This window comes from Convolutriloba macropyga, chromosome 13 (genome assembly GCF_964194025.1).
Source record: "Convolutriloba macropyga chromosome 13, txConMacr16.3, whole genome shotgun sequence".
NCBI lineage: Eukaryota > Metazoa > Xenacoelomorpha > Acoela > Convolutidae > Convolutriloba > Convolutriloba macropyga.
This window is the reverse complement of record NC_134480.1, coordinates 16,054,511-16,076,275: the sequence shown is the minus strand read 5'-3', so window position 1 is coordinate 16,076,275 and position 21,765 is coordinate 16,054,511. Positions and strand designations below refer to the sequence as shown.

General features: G+C 34.4%; 1 protein-coding gene across 1 annotated transcript in view; it reads left to right on the top strand.

Moving 5' to 3' along the window:
• The first annotated feature begins 7,434 nt into the window (after positions 1 to 7,434).
• LOC142351984 (phospholipid-transporting ATPase ABCA3-like) overlaps positions 7,435 to 21,765 on the top strand; it is a 32,442-nt gene continuing 18,111 nt past the window's right edge. Inside the window, exons 1-4 of the mRNA XM_075404278.1 lie at positions 7,435 to 7,981; positions 10,373 to 10,519; positions 14,468 to 15,337; positions 16,803 to 16,978. Coding sequence (XP_075260393.1) covers positions 7,910 to 7,981; positions 10,373 to 10,519; positions 14,468 to 15,337; positions 16,803 to 16,978 — 1,265 coding nt within the window. The 5' untranslated portion in view covers positions 7,435 to 7,909. The remainder of the gene's footprint in view (positions 7,982 to 10,372; positions 10,520 to 14,467; positions 15,338 to 16,802; positions 16,979 to 21,765) is intronic.

Genomic DNA, 21,765 nt, shown 5'->3' with positions numbered 1-21,765 from the left:
ACAATATGAGATTTCATAATGTTTTGTTTGTGGTCAATATTTGTTTTTTTTTCTCTTTTTTTACCGTATTCGCATAATAACAGAGCGCAATGTTTTCAAATGAGGCCCGCGTGAACTTATTTAATCGTTCAGTTTGATTTTAGCTCAATTAGTATAGATAAAAATTGAAATAAAAAACAATATTTAGATAACAGCTAATGATTTTAATGGCTTCAGTAATTTTGCAATTGTTTGTGATTTCTTGAGATTTTCTGCATCTTTAGTCCGTTTGTATGGCTTAGTCTAACCAAAAACAGGTCCTATCAGTTTGATAATGACTTTTTAGTCAGTTTCTCGATAATTATTTTGTTAAAAGCTAATGATTTTTAAGACGTTTGACATTATTTGGTTTAAGAAATTTTTGAATTTCGCCTCATTATTTTTTACTTTTTCCTTGTGATTAAGGAAACGTCTCATCTGCTATGTACTTAAGACAATAGAAAATTTTTGCAGTTAAGATTTTATCTGATTGCATTTTGACGTTGTTTAGTAGGTGCTTTCTTATTTAGATATTGAATTTTTACCGTTAAATTTTCATTTTTGCTTATTTCGTTTTTTTTTTCTCGTAGTCTTCTTACTGGCAGATCTTTTGAGCGCTGTAATGAGGCATGGTATTATGTATTTCAATTAGTAGTTTGATTGTGAAACGTTTTTCATCGATTTTTGGTTATCTCTTCATTTGGTTGACTATTAAGTCAAAAATGTAGATCAGCTCGGGTCGGAACTTCATGTGCGAACGCACGTGAATGAGCCTCCTTGTTATATTTTAAATCAAATTTTGGCTAATTTTTTAGTGTTGATTTCATCTTGTTTTTTTCGATTTTCATGAGTTGGTCCAGAAAATACCAGTTATTGTAATAGTGAGTGTCTTATGGGATGAGGACACTTTGGATAGGACTCTTCGTCTCTGGGATTCTTCCTCTTTTTATGATCTATTCACTCATCCTTTTCTTACTTTTTGCTGTCAATGAGAAAGCTATTTGGATTGGCGGTAATTTGATTTCTGTTTTCACTGTTTTTTTTACCAAATGGTTTTTAAAGTTCATTCCTCGCCAATATAGGGGCTCTTTTAGGATTTTGTCAATGAACATTTTCGAATGGTAATTCATGCCTTCATTCATGCAGTTTTTGCTGATCTGTTCACACATTTTTGATGTCAAATTGAAGTCGTCCATTGATCTCGCCGAAACATGAGTTAATACGAAAACAAATGTTGTGGCGATGTGAAGGTTTTTCTCCAATTATTAAGCTCCAATTTTTGCGCACACTGATATTTTCGGGAAAAGGTACAAAAAAGCGAAAACAGGTGCAAAACATTCCTCTAAGCAAACAAATTTTTTTCACGTGCAGATTTTTCCAGCTTCTCTTGTTTTTTTTTGTTTTTTGTTCAAAGACTTATTATACTCTTGTAAATTTACTGGTTTTGATGTTTTTGGCATTTAAAGATAGTATAACGCTATTTTGAAGGTTTTCAATTTCTAATTTTTACTATTGTAACGATTTTCGTTCCGTTCATTGCTTTTGCGTATATTGGGACCTGCTTAGAAATTTTCACAGACATTTTCAATCAATCCATTAAATTTTGTTGCTTCAAAGGATTTCTCTTGTTAAAAATATGACAAAAGATAAAGAAAAATGTAATATTTTTAATTTTCTTACCTTGTTTTCCTCCTTTTGGATTTTTAACTTCTCATTGCTCGCATAATATTTTGTGAAAACTTTCATAGTCTCAATGACATTAAACAAAGTTTTTCGTTCGTATGTGTACTTCTATTGTATGAAAAAAAAATCATTTTACTTCTGTTTTCACTGTATTTTCACGGTATGAAAAAATGATTTTACTTGTTTGCTCGTGGCAATTTAGGGTTTTTTTGGGTTCGGTCAAAAGGTTGCGCATACATTTTGATGGATTCTGAGGTCAAATTGTAGTTTGATTTTGTCTGCGCCGAAATAAGTGGAGCGAAAACAATTTTTTTGGGGGCATAGAGTTTTCTCACTTTGGGTGAGAAACGGTTCAACAAAAATTCACTTCCTTGATAGTCGAATTTTTTTCATGTGCAACAATTAGACCGTTTGCGTTCTTTTTCACTGTTCTTGCGAGTTTTTATTATCTTCTAAATGGCTTTCAAATCCTTTCTGGGCAATTTCTAGGTTTAGTATTTTGTTTAGTTAACATTTTTTTGAATTTTAGTTGAGGAATGGATTGTCTTGCTATGGTTTTCATTTCTTCGTTGACTTTCCTGGGTGAACATTTGATGTCATACTCACTTCAAATCAGCATCTCGTTTGTTAATTCTTTCATTTTTTACTGAATTTCGTCCGTGACATACCCGTCTTGGGAAGCAGTTAAATAGTCGAGTTCCAAGTAAGTCTGAGTTGGGTATTGGAATTAATCTCATCATTGCTTAATGTCACATTACCTTCGATTGGTTTGCAACCCAGTGGCATAGAAACTGTTTGTCAACCTTGTCAACCCTGTAGGCAATCTGAGATTGTTTTCTGTTAGTGTTTTGTTCTTTAGTATAATTTAAAAGTACATTTCTTTTGTTTTTAAAATATTATTCAAATTGCAACTGTTTGTGCAATATTTTTGTTTCATTTTGTTGAGAAGTTTTGTGAATGTCCTTGCTATTCACACTTTTTGACAGCATTGGTTGAAAAATTGGGCAATCGTTCACTGAATATTTTTTGTTTTCTTGATATTAAAGCTGCACTTACTGTTGAAGAGAAATGGTGAATTTATTGTTCAGCTTGAGTTCATTTTTTTGGTGTTTGCCTTCAAACTTAATAATGCATTCGAAGACATATGATGAATTGATTAGGTCAATTCATTTTGTAGTAGTTTTTCCCTGCTTTTAAGAACCAACTTTGGTTTTTGTTCTTACTTCGCTATCCGCCCAGGATTCAGACAACTTTTCAAGTTGAGAAGACTGCATCTTTACAAAAACTGCTCTTCAAAGCTTCTCTTTGCTTTGCAGTTCAGATCGCCATTTTATATCATGTCAAGTTCAAATAATAACACGACTGATGTCAAGTATTTTGGTTTCGATTTGTTGGAAATATGGGTTTATGAAGTTTAAACTAGTCGTACTATTTCAGCTGAAAAAGCGCATTTATGTAATTGAGTTCGTATTGAACAATTGAAATTACAAAAATTGACATTAAAATGGATATACAGGGTCAAGACTGGACTAGCCGGCTGAAGGCTTGTTAAAGGTAGCCTAAGTGCATTTAATTCAAGTTTCAATAGCATGAAAATTGGACAAAATACTAAACATTACGTGGGCGAAGATGAAGAAAATAAACCAAAATTTAAACCGAAAAAACAGGTTAACCTAAAATGATTATTTGAGCGCTGCAGTCGAGGACAGACCAAAGCCCGTGAGTGACACCTCACAGCGCTTTTGAGGATGAGTAATCTAAGTAAAGTTCAAAAATGAGTAGTATGAGGCAATTTCATTTTCCGTTGTTTAGTCTTTATTGAAAAATAATATTTCCAAGCTAATGGTTCCCTACTATGAAATTATCGCGGAACTCGTGTTAATGCGCGTTTTTTTCAATATTCACTTTTAAAGCTCTGTCGGAATATATGTTTGGTTATTTGAACAAGTTTCGAAGACATTTTGTCCTAGATTCTAACGAGAGCTGTTTCGCTTTGCATTTGATTAATGGAAGGGAGTTGATTCCGTGTTGTTTGTTCTAGTTAAATATAACCTTTGACCTTGTAAGATTATTTTATTGACCACTCATTTGTACAACTCGTAATGTGTAATTCAAAAACCGATGCAATTTTTAGTTTCTCCAGTTTATCCGAAAGGCTTTCACATTACCTTGACGAAAAGCAATTCTATAAAACCGTTTTTCCTTTTGTGAATAATATCGAGGTTGCTTCTCTTCACGCAACCATATAAGAATCCCAAATGACAAGACTGGTTGTACATACAGTTGAAAAAATTTTATAAGAGAATTTACTGCCAATGCACCGCGCACCTTATAGAAAATGCTGCAGAATTTAATGATCTTTTTCCGTGTATGCTCAATGTGTTCTCTGATAGAAAGTTTGTTATCCTTTAAATCCCTGAATAATTGCAGGAATCCACTTATTTTAGTATTTCATTGGAAAATTTCAGTGAGATGTCGTTATTATCACTGCTAAATCTAGGCAATTTAGATTTCGTAGCCATCAGGATTGGATTACTTTGTGGTATTTCATCCACTGGTAGACTCTTTCGATATCTTTCTGAAGTCCTGTTATCTGCAAGTGGATTTTGTAACTATTGCTGTAACATCAGTAAAGAGCGTCACTGACTAACTGAAAGCAGCTTGCGGAAGATCATTGATATATATCAAAAACAGGAGTGAACCCAAAACAGCCCTGAATCCACATTCAACTTGGCTTTTTGTGCTCATAGTGTTATCAATTTGTATATACTGATAGCTCTGACAAGTAATTGTTAACAGGCAATAGTCACATCCTCTAATTCCGTAGTTCTCGGGTTTTGCTAATTGAATAAAGTGATCAACGATATCAATTGCTTTCTTTAGCTTTTTAAAGTAAAACCACGAGATTTGTTTAATTTTCTTCTATTTCTTAGCTCTCCAACTAACCATTGAGCGACATCTGTAGTATTCAATTTTTACCTAAAACCAAACGGAAAAGGATTGAGCAACTCAAAATATTCAAATTAATCAATAATTCTGTTTTAAATAATACGTTGAAACACTTTTGCTAATTTTGGTAGTTATGAAATCGTGGTAGTTTCCATAGTCATTGACATCATTTTTATCAAAAGGAGTAGTTAATGCCATTGTTTTAGCTATTTATCAGAACTTTGCGTTTCCTCTCTATTCAAAATTTGACAATTGATGTCGACAATCATTTATATTAATGTAAACGAAGCAAGAAGACTCGGGAATTGAGTTGAAGCGCAGATTTCACTTTTGCAGCAGCAGTATTCACTTGTTTAAGTAATTTATTTCATCGCGTAGTTCCTCAAAAGGGGGAGGGAGAAAAAAAACAAATAAATATCTAAAAGAAATTTGAAATGTTTTCTTTCTGAGAGCTTTTTAATTGCGACTCCCGAAAACTTTTTCATGGCAGACCGCTTGATTCTATATGTTTAAATATTGACCCCATATAACGCACAAATAAATATAAAAACGATGCTCAGGTAAATTGAAATCGAAATCATAGAAGAATTCTAAATCGAAATAATAGAATTGCTTTTCATCAGAAAAGTACAAGTTTCAATTTTCCAAGGTCAATCTCCTGAGATTTTTGTTATGTTTCTTTTTCAATCAGTAACCGTTAATCCGACAGACAACCAACCGAACAGCAACAAAAACAGAAAATTAAGATTTAAGTTTTTAAAGCAATGTCAGAGAGAACATATTGAACATTGAACTAGCTGTTCTTCGTAATAAATGATATTAAAAAAATATGAATTGCGCAAATGAAATGATCTTTACATATACGATAAACAGAAGAACAAAACTGCGAACAATTTTTAATTCAAGTTTTTTTTCAAATTAATTGACAAGTTAATTTCACAAGTTATTTATCAAGTTCACAAGTTAATTTCATCCCAAAAACTCTCGTATAATGAAAACTGAAGAAGAATTCAAATAGCTAAAACATCGTCTAAAATTGTTGAATGTCATACAAACAGCTCAAATTTTAATCTAACAGTATTAAACCTAATTCTAAAACTGTCAAAATCTCCCAAACATTCAGTTGCTTGTTAGCATGCGTGCGAACGTTCACTTTGATTGAAAAGTTTGAGCTAAATCTGAACATTTAGGAGGAACAAAATTTTGCAATCGCTTAGCAAAAAGTTTTCAGAAATGCTCTTCTCGCTCTAGGAATAGCCATTCTTTCTTTCTTTTGAATTTTATTCACGCAGTACATCCTGTTTCGTCGACAATCGACCGGTTATAACTCGACATAACTTCGCTTCGAGACGTAATAGAAGTTTAGTACGTATTTTTACAGCCCGAAACATCGCATTTGCTCATTTGAGAGATATTTCCATATTAATTAACTCTAGTTGATTTAGAGTATGTAAAATGTGTATTAGAGGAAATTAACAATTTTTTATTTGAGTTTTACATTTTGCTTTTGAAGTCTGGACTTTTTGTATATAATGTCACGGTATCAAAAAAATTGAAATTCGTCATTACACTCTGCTTCACGTAATGTTTTAGAGCACGAGCAATGTTTTGATCATATCTAAACGTTGTGATTTTAAATACGTTGTGATTTTAAATATTGTTTTGAAATAGTTTTATCTAAACTCAGTTAGATAAAACTATTTTTTATCAGTTTACGATATGCAGATCTACGAGTTATTAAATATTGTGATTTTAAATAGAGTTTTATTTAAACTCTATTTTATCAGTTTACGATACTCATATCTGCGAGTTTTTAAAATTCTTCTTAAAATCACGAAACAATTTTTATTGTGAGTTTTTGCAATGAACTCTTCGATACTTACTTCGCAGAAAAAGAAACAAGGCAAAAAGCAGCTAATTTACTGAAAATACCATTGTTTTAAAAGAAAAATAGAACAATCAAGTGTCGCTGTATTAAACTATATAATAAATTGACGTCATTTGAAATAAAACCTAGAGATTTTAAAGGTTTGACTGCACAAGAAGTTTCAAGTTTTTGTCATAATTTAAAAGATTCTTACCTGGTGTGTAACCACGAATTAGCAAGTTTTATCTTTGAAGTCTAGTTTATGCTTTTGTGTAAACCCGATTATTACGGTCTAGGGTACATATTCACTGTCGCATTACCAAATAAGGTAACAAGATATAAATTTTCTGACTCAAGGGCAGTCTGAAAAGAAGGTGTGAATATCCTCGTTGACTGTCCCCCCAATCGTAATATTTATTTTACTCAGAATCCCATTTTATGCTTATTTGGAGAAAATTATTCTTTCTTTCTTTATTGTGCTGCAACAGTTCTATAAAGAAATTCCAAAAGCACGTTCGTTTTTAAAATTCTATTGACCAGAAAAAGCTGAATAAACACATTTTTTCAAAAGTCAATTCCACGAGTAATGTTATTTAGTTTCCACAATTGAAATTTGTGAATTGTTATGAAATTTTGCGAGCTAATAAAAACTTTTGTATGCTAATGCAAGTACTGATAAACTTTCCGTCGAGTTCATGGTTGTCTTCAGTCCATGGTTCATTAATGACGTCAGCGTGAAACGTCTATGACGATGTCTGTAATTTTCGGAGCACGTTTCACTGATTTTCAGAATGCAATCAATGATTATACTCCATAATTATTGGTTGACATTCATGCACTTGCAAGAAATGAGGAAAAATTGTGGGAACGCGCTGTTGTTTCATTTCTATTTCTGGCTGTTTGTATAAACTATAGACAAAATTCTTTCGCAGTTTTAGAATTCCTTAAATTGCTGGCATTTCAGATACTCGAATTGATGACGGGAGCCATTGACAAATATATGCATGTTGATAGATCATAATGAAACGATGCCTGCAAATGGCTATAACTACACAATTTTGTACACCATTCGAACATTCAGTGCTCAAAGCGTTGGATAGTTTTATTTGTTCAAACTAGAGTTAACTTTGATCAGATGAAGTGACGTTATTCTGTAAATACACAGTAAAGATCATCCAAGCATTACGCTTGTTTTATACCATTCAGTTATAGATCGTATCAAAAGCGAGCATTAGATTGTATTACAGCAAGCTGTTTTTGATAAACTGTTTTGTTTGTTTACTATTACTGGAACGATTTCTTTATTCGCAAAGTGTTTATTAAACAGAGTTTTCCACTGCTGAAGAAAAATTTATTATAAAATTGGGTAGTTAGTCACGTGTCTTTTGGGCTATGAGCTTTCGCCATAAGTTCAAGAAGTTACGACTTCTGCTGTGGAAAAACTACCTCATCGAAAAACGAAGGGTAAGATTTTGAAGCATTTTCAGGATTCCAGGTTTCCATGGTCTCTGAAGTAAGTCCGAACTATTCTCAGAGCCGATTGAGGGTCTTCTCAACAATCGCGTGCGCTTTGGTACCTATTAGAGAATTGCCTCCCCTTCAAATAAGCCTCCGGTTATGATATTAGGATTTTTCGATATATTAAATTCTCTTCAATAATTACCACCCCTTTTACTCTAGGGGAGACGGTTACTGAAAATTTGTCTGATTTTGTCGCGAGTAGAAGAAATTCACAGAGATGCCAATTTTTCGTCGGGAAAGGCTGCCCCAGCTGATGGAAATCAACAAAAATTGCTCTTAATTATCGTGGATTACGTTTATGATAATTTAAAAAATGTTTCGTGCGTTTGCTAATATTGGCGATACCAATAAATTTTAACGACAAATGTCTTGAGACTCTTCATTCATATAAAATCTCGTCTTCCCAAGTGTAATTCGGAAGACGTACTATGCAGCAGTGGGAACAAGCTTCAGTTTTTTTATAGCTGGTGAAAGGTTGGAAAAATGAAAAAATGGCCAGAGAGTCAATAAGTATAGAAAAAGGGATGAACATGAATGTAATTATTATCCAAATCTACAGTTTTGAAACTTATTTTACTGTGTTAGAAAATTGGTAGTCAGGGAACTGCTGATCAAATCTGATGAAAAAAATTCATGCTTTGAAGTTTTGGTAAAAACTAATCAAGATTGTTTAATTGTTCTTATAGCAATTATATAGTATATTAGTCTTCTGGTCTTTTTATGCGATTTTTCGCTTGACATATTTTTTCTCTAACCCTTTTAATTTTTCGTCCTCAAAAACGGGATAAACAAGTAAAGCCCGGAGGGCGTTAAGTGGCTGAGCAGCTCTCTTTGTGCCTTACACTTTACTATTTTCTAAGTACGTGGTTCACCAAAACTGTTTTGAGGAGACAATTTCATGGTGTGAATGTGACTCTTATTATTAAATTGGATCTTTTCCGTTTGTGCCCCCAGCTTAGTGGGCCCATAACATTTGCACCTCCAGAGGGACGTGCCATATTTTTACATACTGATTTTACTATGTAATGGCACGTGCTCTGTAATGGGGGGGGGCATAACGTACTGCGGTGCACAGACGGAAAACATCTATTAAAGGTTTGATCCCCCTCAGTCACCCCCACTCACTCTCACCACCCCACCCCCAATCAACAACCCCCACTCTCCCTCCACATCCACTAACTCTCCCTCTTCCACCATCCTCCACCTGGCGCTTTGAAACCCCTTTTCAGGCCTTCCCAACAGCACCCTCTACCCTCAACCTCCCCCGCCCTAACTGTGATATATCACTAAGCAGAGAACCAAGGAGTTTAATTTCCAATTAGTTTCAACTGAAACTTATAAACGGCAATAAGCGCCGGTATGTCGCCAAAATTACCTGCGAATTGCAGCTCTGTACGGCAGCCACAACAACAACTTCAAGGAGTTTAAGTTAAAGCTCTGATATTCTTACCTGATGTTTGTGAAGTAATTTTATTGAATAATGGCTTCTAATTTAAACCGAATTGTCGCTTCAAGTTTAATCATTTTACAAGTTTATCAGTGTACATAAACCATAAATTAGTGCGATAAATTTTATCTACCCACCTTTAGTGATGATAATAAACTGACTGCCGATCTTACTAGTTGATATCAATTACAGGTTCTCAAATCAGGAGAACAATGCGTGGAGCGCAAAAACTGCACTAGTACTTGCCATATGAGACAAGGGAAAAACTGGTTCATACACCGGATGTAAATTTGCCCATGCCAGCTGATCTATATCTAGACGCATCTTAAAATTATAATACTGATACGGACAATAATTACCTGTTATTTTCTATGTTTAGGCCATTTTGAATTCAATTTTTAAAATAATACAATTCTTATTACTCGTGCTCGAAACCACGTCACTAACCCCACCCCCACCCCCCAAACCTTCAAGTCCTCATTACGTTCACCTCTCACCCAACCTCCTCAATGCTAGCATACCTAAGTCCCACCTGGCTAACGAAGCCAACAGCTCGTCTGTCGTTTGAGAGCAATTTGAAAGACGCTAGTCGGTTAGGTTTGTAATTTTAATTGAATTCTTTTTTGAATTAAAAATGTTACTTCTTGGACTGAAGTTATTATTACTGATAGACTTTTTTAAAAGATGTTTTGTATACAAACTGATTCATATTCATGCGTTAATATTTTATATCGCTGTTTGTATATGAACTGATTCTGATAGCTGCTACAAAGTTAAAACAAGCGATGGTAATTAATATATAACATCGTACGGAACCAAATGATCATTTGTAGATGTTGATTTTTAACCAGGAGAAAGGTAAAGATTCTTATGTTTTTGCATTTCAGCCGTTCGTGGTGCTGTTGGAGTTCATACTACCAATTATCATCCCATCAATTTTGGTCATCGTGAGATCGACAATATCCGTCACTGATGTCCCAAATGACCGCACGTACGATGCATTCCCGCTCTCACTCACGAAATTTCTAAACAATGCACGCAAGCTTTTGACATAATAATAAAATAATATTGCTGGTTTCTGCTAATCGCTACTACTTATAATATATTGTTTTTTAGTGCCTCCATTATTTGTTTTTAATCATTATTTATGAAAACGGAATTATAAATGGGAGCACTAGAAAGATCGGTATTAGACCATAAATTTGGCATAAAGATTACACTAAAATTTCAGTACCTGGCGCAATGATGCCAGAATGATATTGAGAAGAGTGAAAATTTATTACTTTTCCACTTCACATTGGTCAAATTTCAATGTAATCTAGCTGAATATGGCATTAGTTTCCTTAACTTCTTTAGAATCGGAGTTGTCAACCTACATTGTAAAAATTTAGTTTACAATTTTGCTCCTGATATCTGTTTTTCATCCATAACATGGAAAATTTGAAGGACTGTTGGTCAAGCTGTCTTTCTTATTTCTTAGTTGTTAGAAAGTACTGTTGGTCAATCTGTCTGTCTTATTTCTTTAGTTGTTTCAATTCCATGGAAGGCCACAAGCGTCTATCGCGGCTATTTTCCGTCAATCTGCCGGCTATGTTCTCTTTTCATTTTCTGTGCGAATATTTTTAAAGGCAATACGTATGTTATAATAATGCTTAGTTGCACTTTTTACTTTCCTCAAAGGGCAACCAATGTTTCTCAATGACTTTGACACTATTTGCCTTCATGAAATGAAAGTTTTTTTAAGTTTTGCCCATTTTTGTCGTTCCTTCTGTGGTTTTGCTATTTAGTCTCATCAATGATGGGTCTCAGTGGCTCTGAGGCATGTTTAAACTTATTTACTAATTTAAGTTGAAATTAAAAGTTTGAACGACATTGTCAATAACTGTTTTCGAAAAAATGTTTTTGAAAAAGAAAAGGGATTTCTGAATTTCTTCACCTGTTGTAGTTCCTTGTTTTTCTGTCACTTATTCTCATTATAAACAGCTCTAAAAGGGACTCGTACGAGTTCCGTTTTTATCAATTTAGTTTTTTACCTCATATCAAACAGTTTTACTACTTTGACACCATCTGCTTTCAAAAAATTTTTCCAGGATTTTGCCTCCTTTTGTAGTTTTCTGTTGTTCTGTCACTTAATCTAAACAATGATGGGTCTCATTGGTTCTCTTATTATGCATAATGGAATTTGTATAGCTTTTTCAATTCAAAGCTGCTGGTTTTCAACAATTTTGAAACGGAAAATTTTTAGAGATTTTTAAATTTTGACCGTTTTGTAATTGTTTTTGTTGTTCTGTCGGTTCGTCTCATTAATGAGAGGTCTCATTTGCTCTCCAATTAGAATACATAATTTGATCTATGTATTTTTTAATTTTAGTGTTAATAATGTAATGGGCTTCAAAACTTTTTTTTTGATTTTTTTTGAGCTTTTGATTCTTGCCTGCATTTGTTTCTACTTCTATTGCGTGGTCCCCCAATTGTGTTCATTAAAGTTGATATCTTTTTATATTGATAGATAGTGCATTAGAAATTGACAAATTCATGTTTTAATTGCCTTTTCACGGACTTTGATGCCACTTGTTTTCATTATCATTCGCAAATTTTTTTTGCCAAATGTAGTTTGTGTTGTCATTTTCTTTTGGCTGCAGTGGTTTTCCTCAAAGTTGATTCTGCTGTCTAAACGTCCCTTATGTAAAAGTTGCTTGAGATTGACGTTGCTGGAAATAATAACTGCGTTAACTCTAATCTAAAAGAAATTATCTGGTCTTGTTTTTCTTTGAATTTTTGTATTGCTTTCTTTATTTTCGTGGAGGTCATAGTATTTGTTTTCTTTTTATCAGAGAAAGATCTTTTAAGGAGGCTGATATTTTTGATTTCAACTGCTTTATTTCGTTGAATTGTAATGCAGGATTGGTCCTTCTATGTTTTATTTTGTCAAGATTTTTGTTTTGACCATATGACGTCACAATTTCTTCAAATCTGCCTTTTGTTCGTTCGTTCATACAAAATTTAAAATTGCGTCCGTGAAGTTATTTTTCAGTCTGAGTGGAACCAATTTGCTTGTTCATTCGCGTGATTAAATTTTGGTCACACGTGACTTGCCTCACTCTCAAAAATGACTTCCTCACTCTGAAATTGAATTTTCTTTACTTTAATTGAAAGAGAATTTCAACTGAGTGTGTGTCACTCTAATTAAAGGTTATTTTAGAGCAGATTATGAAAGCAGCTATAATTTCAACATATTCCTAATGCAAAACCTAACATCTCAGCGTTTGATGAAAATAAGTTTTTTGTTCTGTTTCTCTTACTATCTTTTTCTGACTGCTGATCTACAAAGCTATTGTGGCCACTTTTGGCAATCTGTCAGCTATGCTTTTATTTAAGCGCCCTCCATAGTAGCCGTCTGTTCAGTCATTCGTTTAGTGCTTTAATCTCGTTGAGTTTTTTTTGCGCGTTGCTTTAAGTTTGTGCAATTTTGAAGAGAACTTTTTAGCCAGAAAGTCAATCCTTTAATAGCAGTTTTTAGCTCTTCTTCTATCAATTTTTGTTCGTCTTTAGATTTTTTGCAGCTGTTCTTTGGGCTAGCTATAATAATTTTATTCAGGAATAGTTGATAATGAAGAGCAATCTTGAACGTTTTTAACTAGACTTTTTCCACTCGCTCGCTATTTTAATTTTGATTTTCAATTAAGATATATTTAATTTTTGCTAGTAGCCTGCAGTTTAAAAAAAATCTGTTAATTGAAAAAGTTTGTGACAACTGCGAGCACCAGCTAACATCAAGAAGGGATTCTATCTAAAATTTTCAGGTACAATTTTTCGTCAACTTCTATAGTGAGGCCTCTGTCCTTTTACTTCTGCTCTCCTGAGTTTTTTTTAGTCTTCTAACCGGGTTTTTAGGGCTGAAGTCTTGAGAACATTTGCAACAATACTATCTTTTTAAGAAGGTTTTGAATTTGATACCACTGCTGTACTTAAATGAAAATTGTTTGAAGTACTCAATTTTGTTTGAGTGAAAAGTGAGTAGCTTCAAATTTGTACACAAAGTAACAAGGGCCTCTATTTAGAGTGTTGAAACAAAAAAAATGTGCCTCACCGTTTTGTTTTTTGAGAGTGAAATGTGTACAAAACGTGCGTGTACAAAAAATTAAACGTGTGTATTTAGTACCACCTAATAACATAAACAAAAATGGGTCGGAAAAATTTTTAACAAATACAGACCACTTGTAGTTCACAAAAATAAACAAACTGGCCAACGTCGGACGAAATGCTCTCGAACGACAAGCGGGGAAATTTAATTCAGAGGAGGTGTAGCCAATAGAAATTTTTACGGCTACTAATGAATTTCTGTCAGCCACTAAGCTATGCCAGGTTTGAAATCTTCCCTTACAATCGGTGTTATTTTACCAACTAACTCAATTTCTGATTGAGAGTAAGTTAGATCAATCAAAAATCAACAAGTCAAGCCTGAAAAAGTCAATCGAAAGTTGAATCGAAGAAAGACTTTTTTCGATTTAACTGCTCGATTGACTTTTTCACGCTTGACTTGTTGATTTTTGATTGATTCAACTTACTCTCATTCGGAAATCAAGTTAGTTTTTAAAAGAGCACCGATTGTAAGGGAAGATTTCAAACTTGGTATAGCATAGTGGCTGATAAAAATTCATTAGTAGCCGTAAAAATTTCTATTGGCTACACCTCTGAATTAAATTTCCCCGCCTGTCGATCGAGTGCAATTCGTCCGATGATAGCCAGTTTGTTTGTTTTTTTTTAATCTAAACGTGATCTGTATTTGTTCAACATTAGACATGGTTCTTTCTCATTTTTAATGGGTACTAAATACAAAGTTTTATATACACAGTTTTATATACAGACACGCACATTTTTGATTTCTCACTCATGAAAAAAATTGGTTCTTTAATGGAAAAGTTAAGCCCATAGCGAACAATTCGCTGAACTGTCAGACGATGTCAAAAGCTTGCCTGTAGATATCGTGCGATGAGTTCCAAGAGTTGATCAGTTATATACCTAATTACAATCTCACTGATCTTAAACTGGCCTACGCTCCGAGGTCAAATCCACAGGCTGAACTTCTAGCAAATGCAGCAGCTGTTAGGATACCGTGTTTGATAGAAGGTCTTCTGCCTTTCGACAACGAGTCAATAATGCAATCTCAGTTGTCGCACGATGACAGTTCAATGGACGGAGTTCTATGCGGGATTGTGTTCGACGAAACTTCAGGAGAAATCACTTCTTACAAAATAAGATTTCCATACTCACTTAGACTGGGCAAAAATTACGGCACCTGGGAAACTTCAACTTTGTACCCAGTGCAACTTCCAAACGGACCTCGCAATCCAAGCTTTGAAGACAGTCATATCAACTTAACGGACTACCCCCAAATTGACGAAATCATCCATGATCAATACCCCAACTTTCCGGATGAGATCGATTTGAATGATTTTGGAGGTCTTCCCAGTTATTATCTCGAGCTATTTTCCATAGTTCAGACGGCGTTGGATTTGTCAATCATGGAATCATTCGGGGTTCCAGATGTCGATGACTTGAAGCTGTTAGCTAAAAGGTTTCCGTATCCGGCTTTTACGAAGGATAACTTCGTTACTGTGCTAGAAAGCTTTCTCGGAAACCTCTTTTTGCTTTGTTTTGTGTTCATGACGTTTAATATAGTGAAGAATTTGGTGGTGGAAAAAGAAAAGCGGTTGAAGGAATCGATGAAGATTATGGGTTTAGAGAACTATCTTCACTGGACTGCGTGGATTATTCAGTACTCATGTTTCACCCTGACTGTAGTCTGTCTCACTACAATATTTCTCTGCGCAAAAATGAGTGAATACAAGGTTAGAGGAAGCTTACTGAAACAAAACTTGAAATGTATTGATATCGTGGTAAGATTATTGGCTACTTTTTATCAATATTACGCCGGCGTTTATTCAAGCTTTCAAGCTTAATATCTCTAGTAAGTGTCTAGTAGGGCTGTTTCATAAGACTCCTTGGATGGTGTGGTGTCCAGAATGGTATAGCATGCAAGCTCTTCTAAATACTTGTTTATACAATCTATTACCAGCTGATCTCAAATTCAATTCATCATATGTGCAAGCATAGCTAGAAACAAGATCATCATGTAATAGATTATCATAATTCGTCACCAAAAATTGGCTAATCGAGATCTGGCTTTAAAAATAATAAGTTTTGTTGTGAATATAACATTTTTTTGGCAAGGTTGTGATGTTTTTTGTTTTTGTTTGTTTTTGAACAACTGTTTTTGTTCCCCTGTTAGGTTGTAACCCTCTATAATTAATGTTTTTGCACCTTTATAATAGTGTACATTTATTGTTTTAGATAGTCCCTTCTCTTATAAAACTGTATAAACCATAATCGGTTTGACAAGCCTTTTTTTCACGCATGGTATTGAAAAAAATGTTCACAGGGGAAGGAACCGTTCAAAGTGTCGCCTGGCAGATAATTTATGAAAATGGGTCTATTATGCTTAGGCCCGTAGTGTTTATACCCGCACTTACAAATTATGTTTTGTTATACAATATCATGTAATTATTTTTTAAAAAGTAGGACGTGCGCATAGGAGGCGTAAAAGGTATATGCCTGCTAAGCTTGGGGGGGGGGGGGCACAGAATAGATCCGGTAAAATGTGTTCTATATGTATATAAAGACTCAGTCAATGTGAATAGAACAATTAATAGCTCCAAAGTACTTGGATACTCCATAAGGTTACAAGGATGTTAAGAATCTTTTTTTCAGGCTTTTTGGAGGTTACTTCAAAGTGAGTAGTATGTTTTAACATTTGATGTCCTGTTCTGAAATGGTGAAGTCATTAAAAGTAACTGTTGATATCTTTGGTTCAGGTCTTGGTTTTAGCCTTAGCGGTAACTAAATGTCAATTGCTATTGCTAAACTGTCTTTTTGTCTCAAAAGTTTTGACTGCCACCAGAAATTGAGCGTCGATTTTTCTGAAATATTCTAAACGGAAATCTGGTCAATTCTAAACGGTTAACGGATTGATCCAAAAGTCTCAATGGATCATGATATAAAAATACTAAAGTGTGTATTAAGATTCGCATAAGTTCAACTTCGGACTAAAATTTTTGATATAAAGTGCTGATTCATACTTAAAACAAGCTCGATTCGAATTTGGTGTAAGTTTTATTATTTGTGTAATGTATCCATGCATTTATCACATTCGATGTTGAAATGAAAAGATTCTTGTTTTGGTGCTCTAATGGAGCTCTTTAGTTTTATGTATCTGAGCTCTTTAATCAATTCTATCGTTTGTTTTCTCGTTTCCAGGTGCTGCCGTACTCTGATTGGTCAGTGATCTTTGTGTTTGTTCTGCTCTACGGAACTTCCTCTATGATGCTTTGTTTCTTCCTGTCCACTCTCTTCTCAAAAGCTAACTCGGCAGCTGTCATTGCCACCCTCATTTGGTTCCTAACGTATCTCCCATGGCTACTCATATCAAACAGGTGGGCGGAGAATGTACGCGTATAACTAGGAAACGTTTCAGTTTTTTTGCATCGTTCTAAATTTACATGTGTGCTGCGCATTTTCTATGGAAAATTTCAAAGTTAGAAATTCTGAAAAGAGAACTAATGTTGCTAAACGATTTTGTCTGGTTCACCTATTGTATATTTTTAACTGTTCTCGGACAGTTTGAAGCAATTATTGTAGTCGTGCGATTCCTTAGCTAGCTTGAGTGAATTGACTTTCTGTCAAAAGAAACGGCAAAACGCGATGGTATTAAGATGACGATTAGCTATCTTGACGAGTTGTACTTGACGAGTTTGCCAAACTCCAAGTGTACGATTCAGCGAAACTGCTGAGAAAAGTTTGAGGAGGCAGAAATTCACAATGTTATGGGAGATTTTGCAAGGTTTGGACGGACCCCACTTTTATTATTGCCACTGAGGCTAGCCTCCTAACCTTTAGATAACCACGACCCAAGCTCACCCTATTGCCTGCCGTCCCAGAGTAATTCGTCCGACGGCGCTTGGTTATATTTCATTGTTCAAGCGCAAAAGACTTGTGGATTCATTGAAATCGTTTTAGTAGCGGATATGTCTATCAAAACTGGTCTTTGATGCAAGCGTCCGCCGTTTTGCAACAGATATCCGTTTATAAATATTTAACTGCATGTTCTTCGAACTTGTAAAATATTGTGGTCGGGGTTCGAATTCTACCTTCGGCTGATGCACCCATACAGAAAAATTTATCTAGGCTGCGGCCCCTGAATTAAATTGCGCCGCCTCCCCTTCAGCGCAATTTTTCCGGCGTTAGTTGGTTTATGTTTAAATTATAAAAGTTGAATTATCTGATTATACTTAATTCTGAACTTTAATTTTATAGTAAATTTGCGCTATGATTTTAACAAGGCGGTGCTTTCAGGTCTGTTTCTTGTACCGAAATTTCGTCATGAAAAAAACAAAGGTCCGTGTGTTATTCGTTTTCCCTCCCATACACTCTTATTTTCCTTTCTCTCCTTCGAATTGTCTAAACTTAAACTGTCTGATTTTTTTAAACTTAACATGAATCGATAGAGGCAATTAAATTTGATTTTTCTTGTTTTATTTTGTTTTTGACTGCTAGCAAAGAGAACTTTCGCTAAATTTATCTAACAAATGGGATAAACAGGTAAACTTCTTGAGCCCTAAGCTGCATTCGTGTCGGTCACAGTTAATCATAGTTCAGGAAAGTATTGCACGAGACCGAATTTTATCATCTTTGGCCATAATTATTTATAAAGCTTGTGTATGCAGAAATAAATGGAGTTAATTGGCAGGAAATTGGTTTTAATGATAGTAGCTCATTTCGGCAACTTTTTGCTACTTTTGTACGTTCACCTATTGTATATTTTTAACTGTTCTCGGACAGTTTGAAGCAATTATTGTCGTGCGATTCCTTAGCTAGCTTGAGTGAATTGACTTTCTGTCAAAAGAAACGGCAAAACGCGATGGTATTAAGATGACGATTAGCTATCTTGACGAGTTGTAGTTGACGAGTTTGCCAAACTCCAAGTGTACGATTCAGCGAAACTGCTGAGAAAAGTTTGAGGAGGCAGAAATTCACAACGTTATGGGAGATTTTGCAAGGTTTGGACGGACCCCACTTTTATTATTGCCACTGAGGCTAGCCTCCTAACCTTTAGATAACCACGACCCAAGCTCACCCTATTGCCTGCCGTCCCAGAGTAATTCGTCCGACGGCGCTTGGTTATATTTCATTGTTCAAGCGCAAAAGACTTGTGGATTCATTGAAATCGTTTTAGTAGCGGATATGTCTATCAAAACTGGTCTTTGATGCAAGCGTCCGCCGTTTTGCAACAGATATCCGTTTATAAATATTTAACTGCATGTTCTTCGAACTTGTAAAATATTGTGGTCGGGGTTCGAATTCTACCTTCGGCTGATGCACCCATACAGAAAAATTTATCTAGGCTGCGGCCCCTGAATTAAATTGCGCCGCCTCCCCTTCAGCGCAATTTTTCCGGCGTTAGTTGGTTTATGTTTAAATTATAAAAGTTGAATTATCTGATTATACTTAATTCTGAACTTTAGTTTTATAGTAAATTTGCGCTATGATTTTAACAAGGCGGTGCTTTCAGGTCTGTTTCTTGTACCGAAATTTCGTCATGAAAAAAACAAAGGTCCGTGTGTTATTCGTTTTCCCTCCCATACACTCTTATTTTCCTTTCTCTCCTTCGAATTGTCTAAACTTAAACTGTCTGATTTTTTTAAACTTAACATGAATCGATAGAGGCAATTAAATTTGATTTTTCTTGTTTTATTTTGTTTTTGACTGCTAGCAAAGAGAACTTTCGCTAAATTTATCTAACAAATGGGATAAACAGGTAAACTTCTTGAGCCCTAAGCTGCATTCGTGTCGGTCACAGTTAATCATAGTTCAGGAAAGTATTGCACGAGACCGAATTTTATCATCTTTGGCCATAATTATTTATAAAGCTTGTGTATGCAGAAATAAATGGAGTTAATTGGCAGGAAATTGGTTTTAATGATAGTAGCTCATTTCGGCAACTTTTTGCTACTTTTGTACGTTTTATCCGTTTTTGACATTTTGACACTGTTTATCACTTAAATATCGAAACAGAATTGCGCCTGCTTAAAATCTTGCTGATTTTAGATCTTTGCTATATTTGTATTTTTGAGTTTGTGGCCAACAAAATCTGCTCCAAGCTTACAGTTGGTTTCTTGTGTAGAGCTTCGATTGATACTGTTGCTTTCGAAGATACAATTACTGAGAACCTTCATCAAATATTTTGTTTTTTGCTAATTTCATTTTTTGTTTGACAAATTTGTTCTTTTCTCTCCTTTTCGCTTGGTTTACAATTTTGGTTCTCGAGTTCTTGCCTTTCTGATAGAGCACAATTGTCTGCAATTCATCTAGACCAATTGAAGCCCAATATAATTTCCGGTAATATTGTTTTTTTTCTGTTCTATGTTTCCTAAAATGGACGGTTGTCTGCTTATTAGGTAACAGAATTTAGGGTTTTCTTTTCAATTCTTTTTTACATTCATTCAAGCGGAAAAGCTGTATTCAAACTTTGGAATGGAGTTGTTCCAATCACTGATGGCAACTCCGAACGTGTGACGCCTTTATCTTTTCTCCATTTTTTCAAGAATTTGTTTGATCATTTGCGTGATAAGAGATTGATCCTAGGTGACTTACGTCACTCAACAAAAACAAAAGTGACATTTAAATTAGTTTGAGCCCAAAGAAATTGGTATATGCAATCGAGGTTCTTAGTTAAAAAGTTTCTGTGAAGTATAGTGGAACAAGCTGCACAAGTGGAACAAATTTTTTCATGGTCTTATTTTATTTGATTTTTTTGTCGGCTTCGCTTCTATCCGTTTGTATCAGAATCATAAGGCTTGTAAGTCTTTTTTGCACCTGTATTTGGCTGTCCGGCAATTATATTCTTCCTTTTCTGCAGATTTTTGACATATGATGCTGCTAAAGCATTTTTCATGGACCTGCTTGCTATATTAAAATAATTAATTAATGCTCTAAAGCTAAATACTTTCTTTGGTATTCTAATTCATTTCATTGCGAGTTAATGCCAGTTATTTTTTGGTGCTAATAAAGTGCAATAATTGCTCATCGTGTACAATGACAGGTTATTTTCCTTTTTCAAGTTCACTTTCCTTTTGGAAATGGTTCTATTTCGGAATTGTACATGTTATATTACTGTTCAAAGTTTGTGAACCTTCACTGTTTGTCTGTTTGGTTTGCAATATTCAGTTCGTCTGCTTTTGAAGTTTGGAATTACCTTTTTTTGTCAATTCCGGGCTCTATTTTAAGTTTTTTGATTATCGACATCTTTCTATTCTGATAGGAAACAGATGTTTGGAGTTCCTCCTTACAAAAATATTTGCAATTTTTATGCTTGTATTTTTAGTTTAATGCTAGTTTTTGGTTATTGTTCCGACCCCTCTTGAGGGGGGGAGGAACTATATACTCAAATGGGTTTTTTTGTTCAGTCAATTTTCGCCGATCGATATATTCATCGTAGAGAGTTGAGACTGGTATCATTAGAAAGCTCGTCCAGCGTAGAATATGGAATTAAAAACATTTTTTTTATTTTTCGTTTTTTACAGGGAGTTATCGAGAATTAAACTTCTGAGAAAAGCAGAGTGAAATCACGTTGTTTTTATTCACATTTTCCAAAGTTTTTGCCTAAATTTTCGTCAATTTTGCTAAAATTTGATAAAATTTTTAAGAATAGTGTCGTTGATTTTATTTTTAAAGACAGACAATCATTGTTTATTTTTCTGATTTAATTTCGGTCAAAAACTCTGGCCAAATATTTCAAAATTCAGGCTTTTTCATCCAAAATAGCACGAAATAAGCTATTTTAGCCCACTTTGAATAAATTGCCGGCAGTACAACCCCAAACAACACTAATACGATCTTTCCAGACTCAGGAGGGGGCTATTCCTACTACAACTTCCACTGAGAGTGCTCTGTAATTAAAACTTTGCCGTTTCTTGCTAACTTTACTCATTGATTATCAAAAATGCAGAAATTATTTTTGAGTTTTCAACTAACAAATTATCTATATCTACAATTTTCGAAAAATCAATTGTTCTTAACGGACAATAAGCATTAGTAGGGCTAGTTTTGGGCCAATCTTGGACTGTTACAATCCAAAAAGAATTAGTATTGTAATCAGTCGGTCTTTTTTTTGAAAAAAAGACCTTTTTTCAATAATAAAGAACAGAACATATAAAATTAAAGC